Consider the following 15239-nt stretch of genomic DNA (forward strand, 5'->3'; position numbering starts at 1 on the left):
CTCATTAGATGCTTTTCTATAAATATGTATATTATTCAGTATATAATGAAAAGTAAAAAAATTTTGGCTACTTTAGGAGGCACGTATATGTGTCTTCTGGCCTGTAGTGTTTACTGTTAGTAAGTTGATCAAAGGTAAATAAAAAATTCACACTTGAGTAAAAGGTTTCAAGAAGTACCAGGAAAGTGCACAGCTTATTTTTATTTATTTTAAAAAATATATTTTTATTTTTCCAGGAGGCCCATTGTCACCAGAAGTGTATAGTTTCTAACAGATTTATACATTGGAAGTTGATTTTGCTCCTAATTTCAACATGCCTAATGAAATAAATAATCAAAACAGTCTAAAATTCGTCCTCCTCTCTGCCTCCTGCAAAAAGGTAAGCACCTAAAGTAGGCAAGCACTGAATAAATGGCTCTGGTCAGCACTGACAAATTAATTGCCTCTAGGAGGCTGAAGCAGGAGGATCACTTGAGGCCAGGAGGCTGAGACCAACCTAGGGAACATAGTGTAGAATCCTGTCTCTATAAAATAAAAAATAAGTAAAAAATAAAAAATCAGCTGGGCGCAATGACTATGAATGAAAGCAAAATATACACCTTTAGAAAATATTTTTATTTTCTTAACACACAGAGGTAACAATGACATTTGCCCACTAGACACAGTAGTTCAAGACATATCAGAAATGGATCACAATTCACATGTTACAATATTCATAAACATGATCAGTCTCATGTTTTCCCAATTATCTTTGAAAACTTACTAAAATACCACAGCATACTAAACTGGCAAATTCATTTATCATGTTAAAGAGTAATTTTGATTTTGATTAGTGAAAAACCAAGGCATAGTCCATTGTTGAAATATAATACTACCTTATCCAGCATCACTCAAGTATGAAGCATTCTACCTAAACGTTCTTTAGTCAAATGACACCTGTTAAAAATCTAATTCTGTATTTTAACTACCATAGAGGAAATAATGTTTAACATGCTTCTTAAACTTTAAAATATACCATGCAGAATATAACAATGTTCTTTCATTAATCTTCCTCATTAGAAATATGAACCACTTGGTTTTCTAGTGCAACACAATATCCTAAAAATTTACCAACGTGGGTATCTGCCTTACTAGAGATAACCCCAAATGGCTACATTTAAAAAATTGTGAACTTTTAATTTTTTTGGTCACATTTAACTGTCAGTGATTACTTCGTGCTTTGATTAAATATGCTGGTTTTCTGTTACCTTTCTTACCTCCCTTAATATCAAAGTTAGGCTACAGCAACAAAACTAGCAACAAAACTACATAAACCTTTGATGAACTAATGGTTCTCTCAAGGACAGTCATTCCTTTTACCCCCACAGTTTAGAGAAGGTTATATATTGAACAAGGAAGGAACTGAAGAAGAAAGGGAGATTTGGAAACCAATGTATTTATAGATAGTGGTCTCAGATTACTGTCACAACTGTCCTTAAATTTGTAGGATTTAATCTGTTTTAGTTTTGGAAACCAGAAAACTAAGCTAGTTAAAACTATTTCTAAAGCAAGGTCAGCTTTGAAGAAGAGCAGGCAGATAAAGTAAATTACACGAGCTTTCAAGCATGGGTATTTGACATCTGAAGCATTTATCAATTTTTGCTGCCCAGAAGTTTTAGTTTGCTGGTTTTCTTCTTTAATTTCTTAGTCATAGTTAAGGTTTTGGGTATGTAACCTGTAAACTAACTAAAAAAATGCTACTTTAAAAGTAGCATTATTTTAAAATACCATTATTTTATTAGCTATAAATGAGCCACTGAATATTATATAGCAATGAAAGAATTCTTGCAACTACTTTCTTCCAACTGAATGCATAATGATTTAACTGTTTTCTTAAGAAAACAGTAAACAATGGTACAAAATTCTATCTAGGAAATAAGTTCTATGAAAAAACGTTAACTCATATAAATGTTAAAAACCTTTTTCCTTTTGTGACTTTAAGATTTTTAAGGTATCTGAAAATAAGTTATCATGAAAAACTTCCAGTGATTTTATTGAATTTAAGATATCTACTGAATTCATATCCACATTTTTATTAAGATTCTTCTCAATGTTAAACTTGTCAATGTAGGTTTTGAGTTAATAGAAAACCAGTATCTACTATGATCTAGCAATAGATTTTTGAACATGACTAAAGATAGTTGAGTTTTAGAAAACTAATATAACATTTTTTCTTTAAAGTTCTAGAAATATGACCAACAATTTCCATTTTGAAAATGTAAGCTATCTTATAAAACTAGAACTCAATATTAATTTTACAAAACTGTTTTTAGGAAATAAATTTCCCAATGCTTTGCATATTTCCTTACATAAGTAAATCATATAAAATATACTGTTGGCATTCATTACACAAAAATTAATATATCAGTGAAAAAATGAAAGCATAGTTTGAACATCTGTGCTCCATTTAGGAACATATATTGTAGATGGAAACTTCTATCATTCACCATTTATTAAATATTTATTAAATGCAGTAAGCATTGTATTAAGAATACTATAGTAAGTGGTAATAACATTAATGAACCACAGTGTATTCAGTATGTATTGTTACTGAAGATTATATATACCACAATTAAAAGCTATCTTTTCATTTCTTTCATTATTATATTTTCATATTTTATTTTCATTTCTGTACAAATAGAAGATGACATGATTTTTCCTTTTCAAACTCTGGATTTCTAGGCATTTGAATAATTCTTACTGAACTCAAACACATTTCATTGGCAATGATATTTCTTCCTGATTCAAATTGAAATCTACCTCTGTACATTAAAAAAAATCAATGCTTTTACAATCTTACCTAATTGAGCATCAATATTATAATAAATGAGATTTTTAAAACGACTTGAGCCTGTGCATATAAGGCATTTACATATGATGACCTTGCATCCTATAATACAAGTAATTGCATACTTAATACCTGTAATGAACTATAAATCATAAAGTGTCTCAAGAATAGTACCAATTGACCAGGCTTGTGTTTCACAGCTGAAAGGACAGTATTGGGCATTCTCATTGGTCAGTTCTGGAAGTCCTTTCCAAGGGGATCTGAATGAAAGAAAAGACATTTTACAAAGACATAATTTAATACATATTAACAAAATAGGCAAGACCTGGTGATTTTTGCCTTCTAGTGTAGAAAATAATCACATGTAGTCATTTGCTACAAAATAAAACAATATCCTAAAGACATACAAATGAATTCAGACTGAAATTATTCTTTGACATTCCATCTTTGGAATTTGAGACTTTTAAATACAAGGAATCCCTTTATGTATTAAAAACAGAAGAAACTACCATTACAAGCTACATATAAATATAGAAATAAATATTCTCTCAGGCATAATTTTATTTATGAGACTCAAATTATAATTATGTAGATGTGTTATGTGTGATCTTGATAAAACTGTAAAACTAAAAGTAATGAAGAAACACTAAGAACTATGATTGGGGGGTAAAATGGCATTCCAGAGTACTTTCTACTTAAAGAAAAAAATGCCAATTAATTTCTCTTTCTACTGAATAATAAACAGTATTTATTATGCATTTATGTTCTAATACTAACTGCTTTTATGTATATTATCTCATTTAATGTTCACAGTAACCCTATAAGGTAGGTACCATAAATATTCCTATCTATAGAGAGGTAAGAGAGATTTATAGAGGTTAAATGACTTGTTCCAGCCCTCCTTATCAGAACACAGTGATGTTAGCACATCAAATTTATTGTTAATTTCAATGTAATCCCTTAAAAATGAAACACAAATTTAAAAAGTACAGAAATCTGTAATGTTTCATTTTTAAGTTGGGTTGTGGGAACATATTTGTTTCATTATTATGGTTTGTATCTCAGGGCTATATTATATACACGCTTCAGTGGGCATCAAATATTTCATAGTAAAAATGGGAAAAAATAATCTCATTAGGTAAAATAGGGTATTTTGGATAATAACTAATATCAGCAAGGTACCATATTTAAAAAACTGTCCTAGAATCATGGAAAATATAGAAAATGTATGTTTCCAAGTATTCAAGCTACATCAGAGTAAAATGCCAAATGACTGAAGCTGGATACCTGGGCATCTGTAATGTGTTGAATTATATCTCCACAGAATTTGTATGTTGAAGTCCTAGCCCCCAGTACCTCAGAATGTGAACCTGTTTGGAAATCGGGTCGCTGCAGATGTAATTAGTTAAGATAATGCCACATGGAGATTGGAGTTTTGCTGCCACAAGCCACAGGATTATCAGCAGCTAGGAGAGAGGGCTGGAAGAGACCTTTCCCTAATGCCTTCAGAGGGAGCATGGCTCTGCCCATGACTTGATTTTTCAGATTTCTGGCCTCCAGAACTGTGAGACAATATTCTGCTGTTTAACAATTTCTATTATTTAAGTCACTCAGTTTGTAGTGCTCTGTTATTGCAGCTCTAGCAAACTAACAGACACCAAAATTAAAAAACAAAATGAGGTTACAAAACCATGAATATGCTGCCCATAATTAGACTTGGACACTAGGACATGGAATGTATCCATACAAATATAAGGAAGTCCCCTTTCCCTTGCTTTCCTGAAAAATTCATCCTGAAGACATTAGGTGGGACAGAGCAAGGTAGGTGACCACAAATGGAGAGGAAAGGGTAATAGGCAGTATAGAGCAGGATGTTAAGAGTCCAAGAGGTATGAAGAGGGAGTTCACCAAGGGTGAGAGTGGCCCAGAGTGGGTAGTTAGAACCCAAGTGGTGCCAGGAAGGCTCCACACATAGAGGTGGCTTAGTGTGGGGTATCAGGCCCAAGCTGGGTGAGCAGACTCTACGTGGTGGTGATAGCCCAATGTGGGAAGTAGGTTATTCACTGTTGGAAAAGGGAATTACAAATATAGAAAGGGAGAAAAATAGAATTAAACACTGAGCAATAGACTGGAACTGGTGTAAACTCAGGTTTTCAATACACATAGACAGGATACATTGAGATGAAGATATGTGTATGTATTTACCTATGTTTATGTATTATTATATATTCCCTAGCCCTATCTACCGGGGGGCAGTAGTAATCAATACACCATGTCCTCAGATCTGGCTTCTAAATAACATTTTTCACTATAAAGAACAAGGGCTCCTTAGAGAATTGCCCAATTCCAGGCTGGGGTAGTGAAAGCAAAAGATGAGTGTTGAAAACCTTGCTGGGCCAGAAAGCAAGGAAGGACTTCCACATGTGACAAACAGGAAGTAGTATGGACAGAATTTCCCTCCTGTCTGATACAACTGAAGAACTGGACATTAAGACATTAGACATTAGGCAACAAATAGTGATCCTTGAGGAATGAGAAACAAATGAAGCAAACCCTATGATTACCATACCTTACTGCCTTGAGAGTTTCCAGGATTTGGCACAGAGAGGGGGAACACAGGTGGAACCTGGCAGACTTCCTTGAGTTGAACTCAGAATCCAGGAACACTACAAAGCAGCTACAATTTGCAGGATAGAGTACTAGAAAGGAGGGAGCTGTACAAAGAGAGAACTCTGAAGATATGCAGAGGGTCCCACTCAAGTATCTGTAGTGTACCAACCAGCAAATTCACAAGAGGAAACTACCAAAGAACAAGGAAAGAACCATCCGAAAGGATGAGAAGCAGCAGTACATGGCACACATACAGTGTCGGGGCACACATACAGTGTTGGGGAACACTTGCTTGTTCCCACCAGCCAGATTTGAAAACGTCATAATTTTCTAAATACAGGGTAGAGAACACAGATGGGTCTTGATTTACTAATGGAGAATAATTATTCCTAGAACAAATGCTTTTCTGGCCAGGTCTAACAAGCTTAAAATCAAGACCAGAGAGGATCGAACTGTTTCCAAGCAATTTCACTGCATTCCAAAACAAAGTTCAAAAACATTTACAGAAACACCAAAAATCTAGTACCCAACAAGGTAAAATTCACATATGGTATCTAATAAAAAAATAACCAGGCAAATGGCTGGGTGTGGTGGCTCATGTTTGTAATCTCAGCACTTCAGGAGGCCGAGGTGGGAGGACTGCTTGAGCCTAGGAGTTTGAGACCAGCCTGGGCAAGACAGCAAGACCCCTGTGTCTTTGAAAATCAAAAAACAAAAACTACCAGGCAAAGAAGCAGGGTGATATGACCCATAATAAAGAGAACAATCACAAGCAAAAGCAACCCAGAAATGAATTAGCAGACAAGGATATGAAAAGAGTCACTGTAATCATATTCCATATGTTCAAAACATTAAGCGGAGACATGGAAGATATAAAAACGACCCACATAAAACTTTGAGAAATGAAAACTACAATGTGTGAAATGAAAAACACCAGCATGGATGTGATGGTAGGTTAGACATAAAAATGATAGCAGATTTCTTATCAAAACAATGTAACCACCTTAAAGTATGAAAGAGAAAAAAGCTTAACTTTGAATTGTATACATAGTGAAAATATCTTTAAAATAAAGGCAAAACACAGATGTTTTACACTTACAAGAACTGAAAGAATTCATCATGAGGAGGCAAACACTACAAGACATGATGGAGAAAGTCCTTCAGGTAGAAGGAAAATGATACAAGATGGAGATACAGAACATCACAAACATAAGAGCACTGAAAATGGCAACTGTAAGAGTAATTAGACTTTTTAATGTATTATTTAAAGATCATTAAAACATAACTGACTGCCTAAACAAAAGTAGTAACCATGTAGTGTGGGGGTAACATAGGTAAAAGCAAAATGGATGATGATAACAGCACACAGGCCGGGAGGGGAAAAATAAAACTATACTATTTTAAGGTTCTTTATACCTTACTTGAAGTGGTATATCACTGGAAGGTAAACTATAAAGACATATACTATAAACCTAAAGCAACCATTTTAAATAAACAAGAATTATATCTAATTAGCCAACAAAGGAGATTAAAATGAAATAATAAATATTCAATGCAAAAGAAGCACAAAAAGAGGAAAAAGCAAACAAAGAACAGACAGAATAAAGACAACGAACATTTAAATTTCACAATTTCAGCAATCACCTTAAGTGTAAATGGTCTAAATATTCCAAAAGCAGAAACTGTCATGCTACACAAGAGCAAGGCCCGATTACATGCTACTATGTACAAGAAATCCACTTTAAATACAAAGACATAAGTAGGTTAAAAGGATGGTAAAATCTGTACCATGGTGACAACCAAACAAAACAAACCAGGAGTGGCTCTATTAATATGAAACACACAGAAGTCCCTTATGTGCTTGTAAGAAAGGAGATAAAATTTGTGCTGTTTATTCATAATCTGAGGAATAGAATATAGATATACTTCTTATAATCTAAAATTTGAGAAATTAAGATACCCTCTGAATTTATACTCTTATAAAGATATGGAACTCTGACACTGTCTATTTGCTAATAATTAGGACAAGGAAGTGAAAAATGGTGTTTGAAATAACAGGCAAAAGACCAACTCTGATATTTTAACTATAATGAAAGCATTTCTGAAAACTATTTCTTGATATATCTTCAAATCAATTAACTCAAAAGGCCCATGCTGAGTACCTTCAGTTTTTATATTTATCCTGTGCTAATCACACCCAAAAACATCAGGGAAATTTTAAAAATCAAAGACTATTCCACATGTATAAATCACACAACATCAAGACCTCAACTTAAAATAAATAACAACCTAAAATAAGAGAAAGTGAAAATTACTAACAGAATTTGTCATGTTAAAGAATAAAAGCTTCACTTTTCATTGGGATACCTAGGGCATACAGAAATCAATTCTAAGAAACTGTAATTTACCTAATAGCTAATAAACTGACTAAACACTAGTTATGGAAATTACATGCTCCTGATGACTTACCTCTCAAGATGAACATAATGTCGGGAAAGAACATTTTTAACCAAAACTATAGTCTTTGCAGTAGTCTCCGGGCCCATCAATCTGGAAAAATATAATTTTGCACGAAGAAAATACCCAATAGGCCATAGCCACTCCTAAAAAAGATTATTTAAAAGTAAAGACAAAAAAAACCCATAAATATCTATAAATTACTTGAAAAATAATTTAAACTGAAACTCTGAAGATAAATGAAATTCTTACAGGTCCTTGGTGATAATTGAAACCTTTAGCAAGATTGTAGTTGTCATTGTCTAATGCATTGTCATAAATTCCACAGTAAACCATATCACTGCAAAATGATTGAAATTTAAGTTAAATAAAAGATGATCAGATATTATATAGAATGCATTAGAAAAATTTCAATAACAAAGGTAAGAGAAATAATCAATTATTTTGTCTTCTAATCTACAGAATAAGCTCAGCATTAGTACATCATCCATCTAACCTTAAATTAGTACATACTGAGTTCACAGGACTTTAATCATGTGTTAAAAATGATTAACAAATACTGGTTAATATAAAAAATGTAAAATATTCTGGTATCTTGCCTTAAAGAAGTTAGCCTGGCACTAAATATGGCTTGGTTTAAAGTCAACTATTTTCTAGGCCTCTAATATATTGAAGCCTATCTAATAATTGAAATATACATAGAACAATTTGAATTAATAAAAATTAAAGACATGGTTTTATTAATTATAGATTGGAAAGGTGGTTTTTAAGCTTCTCCATAAAATTATTTTAAAATTAAAATTGGCCTATTATCAGATTACAAATAGCAACTGAATATACATATTGCTTTATTATAATACATAGAACTTATAACACAGTTATCTATACTCCATTTGTTACTTTTCTTTTTTTGGAGAGCTGGTCACAAGAGTAAGCTTTAATTGTGGGTTTTGGTGTGTGTGTGCGTGTGTGTGTTTTAATACAGTGGCTCATTCTGTCAAGTAGACTGGAGTGCAGTGGCGCCATCATGGCTCACTACAGCCTTGATCTCCTGGGCTCAAGTGATACTCCTGCCTTAGCCTCCTGAGTAGCTAGGACTACAGGTGTACACAATTTCTCCCAGCTAATTTTTTTTTTTAACTTTTATTTTTGTAGAGATGGCATCTCCTTTTGTTGCTCTGGCAAAAAAAAAAAAATTATGGTTGATGTCAATGTATTTGGATTAAATATAGTATCAACAACATTCTTAATACTTATATTCCAACTTACTCTGGATCTAAAGTTTTCATGCCAAGCGGACCAAGCAATTTTTTTTCCGCAATCTCCAAAGCTTTCCATGCTTTTTCTGTAGTAAAGAGCTCAGGAGCCTAGTGAACGCCAAAAACAAATATATAAATTTTTAAGATCACAGAAGAATTAGTTCCTACCCACAGAAACTATTCGTAAACTTGAAAAAATTACTAAAATACCGTGAGGGTCAGAATTCGAGTGTAGATGCCTTAACAGATCTAATCCTATGAGGCTGACTTAGAAGGAGTTTTTAGCCGTAGAAGTTCGGAAAGCTTTTAGAGGTGATTATTTCTCTGTCACCTCAAGAAAGTTACTCAGCTCTAAAAGGAAGTTGCCACAGCTACACTGAAGGCAGAACACACTTTTATTTTAACCCCTTTGGAGACAGGGTCTCGCTCTGTCACCAGGCTGAGGCGCAGTGGCGAGATCAGAGCTCAGTGCAGCCTCAATCTCCTGGGCTCAAGCGATCATCCTGCCTTAGCCTCTTGAGCAGCTGGGACTACAGGTGTGTACCACCACACATGGCTAATTTTTTTTTTTGAAATGTTTTTACAAACGAATCACCTACCACAACCATTGCTATGGTAAAATTAGGCCTGAGCTGATAGTCACACCAAGGACTTGAAGCTCCATAACTATCTTTGTATATGCCACGTTTGTGAACCAGATTTGGATGCTTTTCATTTAAATCTGAAGGGTCTTCTGAAACATAAAATAGCTTTTCAAAGTTGTCTTGTATTTTTCTGTTCCACTCATCATATGAGACCTTTACAGCCTTTCCTGAAAAATGACATAAGACATAGTAGTTTTAATCATTCAAAACAATTCACACATCTAGTTACAGACAAATAGTAATATTTAGTTTATTTTTATCTACTACAAGGCAATAAATTATCCACTTTTGGAAAATGTGGCCAGTCTGAATTGAGATGTGTTATAAATGTAAAATATAAGCTGGATTATGAAGATGTAGCACCACCCAAAAAGAATGTAAAATATTCATGAATAATTTTATATTGATTATATGTTGAAACAATATCTTATATACATACAGTGAGTTAAATAAAATGTCTTTTTTTTTTTTTTTTAAAGACAGGGTCTGGCATTGTCCACCCAAGCTGGAGTGCAGTAGTACGAACTTGGCTCACCACAACCTCCACTTCCTGGGCTCAAGCCATCCTCCCACCTCAGCCTCTCAAGTAGCTGGGACTACAGGCTGACATAACCACACCCTGCTAAATTTTGTATTTCTTGTAGACATGGGGTTTCATGTTGCCCAGGATGGTCTCAAACTCCTGAGCTCAAGTGATCTGCCTGCCTTGGCCTCCCAAAGTGTGGAGATTACAGGCATGAGCCACTGCACCTGGCTGATTTAATAAAATATCTTGTAATCAATTTCACCTGTTTCTTTTTACTTTTTAAAATGTGGGTACTATAAAATTTAAAATTATGTATGTGGTTCACATTATTTTGGACAGCACTATTCTGCTGCTGAAGAATGAATTGCGTAAATTTAAGTGTGTGCCTTCTGGGTTCAGTGGCTCACACCTGTAATTCCAACACTTTGGGAGGCTGAGGTGGGAGGATTGTTTGAGCTCAGGAGTTCAAGATCAGCCTGGGCAACATAGTGAGACTTTCTTATCTCAGTTCAAAGTTGCTAAAAATATGGTTCAACTAGAATTGTTACAATTTTCACACTAGTAAATTAATGAATTTTCTTTCTTCTTAATTTTAAGGGTTTTCCGATATTAGCTGATAGAAACAAATGATGATTACATAGGTTGAGAATATACATAGTACATTTGAAGGTTCTTTGTAAATAAAATAACCAGCTTACCATGTCTTTTTACTGTGACTTCATGATAAGGGAAAATATTTTTTTTGGATAATTCCAGCAACCAGCGAACAGCAGATTTACTTAGGCCCACAATTTCCACAGCAGACCCATCTCTAAAATTAAAAAACATATTTTTATCCTCTAAGTTGGAGTCCTTTAAGTACTATTTAAAGGGCATTCAGTAAACAATTGTAATGAATCATATAACATATTATGAAAACTATTAAAAAATCCTTACTCTATAGGAATGTGTACTATATCATGTAAAGATTTTTTCCTCTCACTGTTTTGCCATTGTCTATCATCCTCACATATTTTTTAAAAATTCTATGATGTAGAATGGGAATTGTGGAATAAAAGAAGATGGCAGTTGGGAAAGGTAGGAGTAAGGAATCTGAATAATGGGATAAGGTACTAGAGAAAAGATAGCAAACATGAAAAATAGGGCTGGAGAAAGTGAGGGAAGGCAGATACATTAATTTGAAAGCTCATTTTTAAGAAAAATAAAAGGGAAGTACAAGGATCTAATGTACCAAAATAAATAGATTTTTAAAAAATTAGTAAAGCATGTAAAGATGGCAACTTATTTATTAATTATTTTTTGTAGAGATGGGGCCTCACTATGTTACCCAAGCTAGTTTCGAACTCCTGGGTTCAAGCTATCCTCCCACCTCAACCTCCCAACCTCCCAAAGTGTTGAGATTATAGGTGTCAGCTACCACACCCAGTCCACAACTATTAAATTTTTTGGACAATTCTTACTGAAGATAAAATTTAGAATAAGAGGCCGAGCGCAGTGGCTCATTTCTGTAATCCCAGCACTTTGGGAGGCTGAGGGGGGTGGATCATTTAAGGCCAAAAGTTTGAGATCAGCCCGGCCAACATAGTGAAACCTCATCTCCACTAAAAATACAAAAATCAGCCTGTGTGGTAGTGTGTGCCTGTAGTCCCAGGTACTTGGGAGGCTGAGACAGGAGAATTGCTTGAATCTGGGAGGCAGAGGCTGCAGTGAGCCATGACTGTGCTACTGCAGTACAGCCTGGGCAACAGAGTGAGGCTCGCTCTCTCAAAAAAAAAAAAAAAAATTAGAATAAGAAAATAACTTCTCAGCTTAATACAGTATCAGAAGCTATTTTAATAGACATTACTTAATGGGTACAAAATACGTTATTTGGGTGATAGTAATATTAAAAGCGATTTTAATAGCTTCTGATGATGTATTTAGCATTTGAAATCATAAAAACTTCTTAAATGACAAACACTAGGAAAAAAGATTTAAAAAATTAGGAGGAAAAAAGGTTCAGAAAGTGAAATAATTTCATAAAAGACAGACCAGTGGGTTGTTTTCCATGTTTGCAAATAGATGGGCATAATGAAATGTTTACATCAATAAGCAGTTCAGGTTACGAAAATGTCTTAACCACTGGGATAATGAATCATAAATCTTTCCTTTGAGGTGCTTGTAGAGAATCAACCCACAAGCACTTACAGAAAAGAACAGATAGTGTTACCTGATAACATATCAAGAGGATTGTGTGCATGTATAATGGGGAGATGAAGGGAGGAAGGCAGGGAAATTTTGATTGACTTAATGTAAAGAGTTCATAGTTAACAGAATAAAAGATTCCACAAATATGTGCTTTTTAAAAAAGGGTATAATTACACAGCACTATAAAATTAACACTACCTTGGTGTGGCTGGGATTCCTCTGTTTCTAGCTCTGTCACTTTCTCCCATTTTATCCATCCATGTGCCACAATTGAAACGATTTCCTCCATAAACAAATCCTGTTTCTTCATCAACTCCTGCAGTTATATTAAAACCTAAAAAACAAAATACGTATAAAATAAAATTTTATAAGTATTATATATAGTACATACAAATAGTTTAAAACATTTACAAAATTTAAAATATAATAAACTAGGACAACCACTCTGAAGCTCAGTTTGGTGGTATCTTATTATTTTGTATCCAAAATATACAAAGCACAAAGTTGGAGATATGCATATTCTACCACATAGGAATTTCATTTCTATATATATTCTAGAGAAACCTTTATGTGCACATGGAGATGTATATGAGGATATTCACTGCCACATTGCTTGCATTCACAAAAAATAACTGCTCAATACAGGAATGGATAAACACTGTAGTTTATTCATACAATGGGAAACCCTCTATACCATTTGAAATTAATGAACTGGATTTACATGTATCAAAATGGAGCTAAATAATGTATGTACATGGACATAGAATATGGAATAATAGATACCAGAGACTCAGAAGGGTGAGATGAGAGTGACAGATGAGAAATTACTTAATGGGTACAATGTACATTATTTTGGTGATGGTTACACTAAAAGCCCAGACTTCACCCTTACCCAATATATCCATGCAACAAAACTGCCCTTGTATCCCTTAAATTTATATAAAAAAGATAAATCTCCAAAACAAAATGATTGAATAAAACAAGTTGCAAAAGGACATATATAGTAAGATAACTTTTTTGTAAAAGTTTAATCATAGCCGGGCGCGGTGGCTCACGCTTGTAATCCCAGCACTTTGGGAGGCCGAGGCGGGCGGATCACGAGGTCAGGAGATGGAGACCACGGTGAAACCCTGTCTCTACTAAAAATACAAAAAAAAAAAAAAAAATTAGCCGGGCGTGGTGGCGGGCGCCTGTAGTCCCAGCTACTCGGAGAGGCTGAGGCAGGAGAATGGCGTGAACCCGGGAGGCGGAGCTTGCAGTGAGCCGAGATTGCGCCACTGCACTCCAGCCTGGGCGACAGAGCGAGACTCCATCTCAAAAAAAAAAAAAAAAAAAGTTTAATCATAGATAATACTGGTATATCTAATATCTGTGTATAATCTCAAAACAAATTATTGATTATAGTATATATTATAGTACACTGAATATATGCTACGTAATATATAGCATAATTAATTTACATATACTCAAACACACATAAGTACAGAAAGTACAAAAACTTCTGGTATGAAAAAGGGGAGAAGACTCATTTTTCCCTGATCTTCCTCTCTTAAGTACAATGAAAATCCCTGAGCGTAATACAGTGGACTATCATAAGAGGACTCTAAAAGTGTAAAGAGGAAGGCAGATTGGCTAGGAACCTCAAGACTTGAGGAATGTCATAGTGGTTGAGTTCCCTGTTTTTTTTTTTCTTTTTTTTAAATTCTCCATATATACCAGTATGGGTGAGATGTAAACTTGGAAAAGCAACCTGCAACCTCCAACAGGTAATGACAAAAAGTTCCAAAAGGAAAGAGGGACCCTAACAAGACAGAAACTTTTATGACAACATCCGCCCTATGCCAGCAAACACCATGGATTTCTCCCTGGAATGTTAGTGGAGACTGAGTGGAAGCCTGGACTCCTATCCCCTACCTGGGGGTAGCAGATGGCTTAAGGCAGTGCTCCCCTTCCTCAGCGTGGTACCCGCGGACACCACGAGGGGAATCTGGGGAGTCTGAACTTCCACACCCAACCTGGCAGTAGTAGGTGGCCTTGGGGTGGCAGCAGGCAGCCCAGGGTGTTTCCCACCCCTGCTGCATGATGTTAGCACAAACTGGGTGGGGAGTATGGACTTCCACCCCCAGTGGAAGCAGGTCGTTAGGGACAGTGCTCCCCCCTCCTGACAGCATGCTGTCAGCAGAGACTGAGTGGAGAGTCCGGATTTCCATGCCCTGCCCAGCAGTGATGGGGTGCCCCTCACACTCCCAACTAGAGATTTCAGGGAAGATCTGAAGAGGAGGAAGCTGCAAAAACGATGCTTTAAAGCTGTATAGAAGTCCTGGGCAGGCTCTGACCAATCTACATGTGAAACAGATGAGAATTAACACACCCAAAGGTTTGAGAAGTAAATTACAGTGTGGAATTCCACTCAGGTTTCCTGGGTGGCCTCCTGATAGCCCATGAATGAAATAGACCAGAATAACCTTGCTAAATATTAAATTGCTGCTGAAACCACAGCCCATAAGAGTAGGCCAGAAGCTGCATACTAAACTTAAATAACAGCTACTTGGTAAAATGAAAGATTTCATAGGATCCAGTGTCCTATAACATTCAAAGGTCTAGGAAAACACGAAAAACTACTTGTCAGGCCAAGAACCAGGAAAATCACAACCTGAATGAGAAAAGGCAATTAACAGGTGACAACACTGAGGTGACTCAGATGTTGGAAATATCCAACAGAAAAGCTT

General features: G+C 35.2%; 1 protein-coding gene across 1 annotated transcript in view; it reads right to left on the bottom strand.

Moving 5' to 3' along the window:
- Positions 1–576: 576 nt before the first annotated feature.
- AGL (amylo-alpha-1, 6-glucosidase, 4-alpha-glucanotransferase) overlaps positions 577–15239 on the bottom strand; it is a 71816-nt gene continuing 57153 nt past the window's right edge. Inside the window, exons 28-34 of the mRNA XM_032155282.2 lie at positions 12709–12844; positions 11022–11134; positions 9753–9964; positions 9164–9261; positions 8147–8234; positions 7907–8040; positions 577–3087 (exon numbers count right to left, since the gene is read on the bottom strand). Coding sequence (XP_032011173.1) covers positions 2970–3087; positions 7907–8040; positions 8147–8234; positions 9164–9261; positions 9753–9964; positions 11022–11134; positions 12709–12844 — 899 coding nt within the window. The 3' untranslated portion in view covers positions 577–2969. The remainder of the gene's footprint in view (positions 3088–7906; positions 8041–8146; positions 8235–9163; positions 9262–9752; positions 9965–11021; positions 11135–12708; positions 12845–15239) is intronic.

This window comes from Hylobates moloch, unplaced genomic scaffold, assembly GCF_009828535.3.
Source record: "Hylobates moloch isolate HMO894 unplaced genomic scaffold, HMol_V3 SCAFFOLD_5, whole genome shotgun sequence".
Classification (NCBI taxonomy): domain Eukaryota; kingdom Metazoa; phylum Chordata; class Mammalia; order Primates; family Hylobatidae; genus Hylobates; species Hylobates moloch.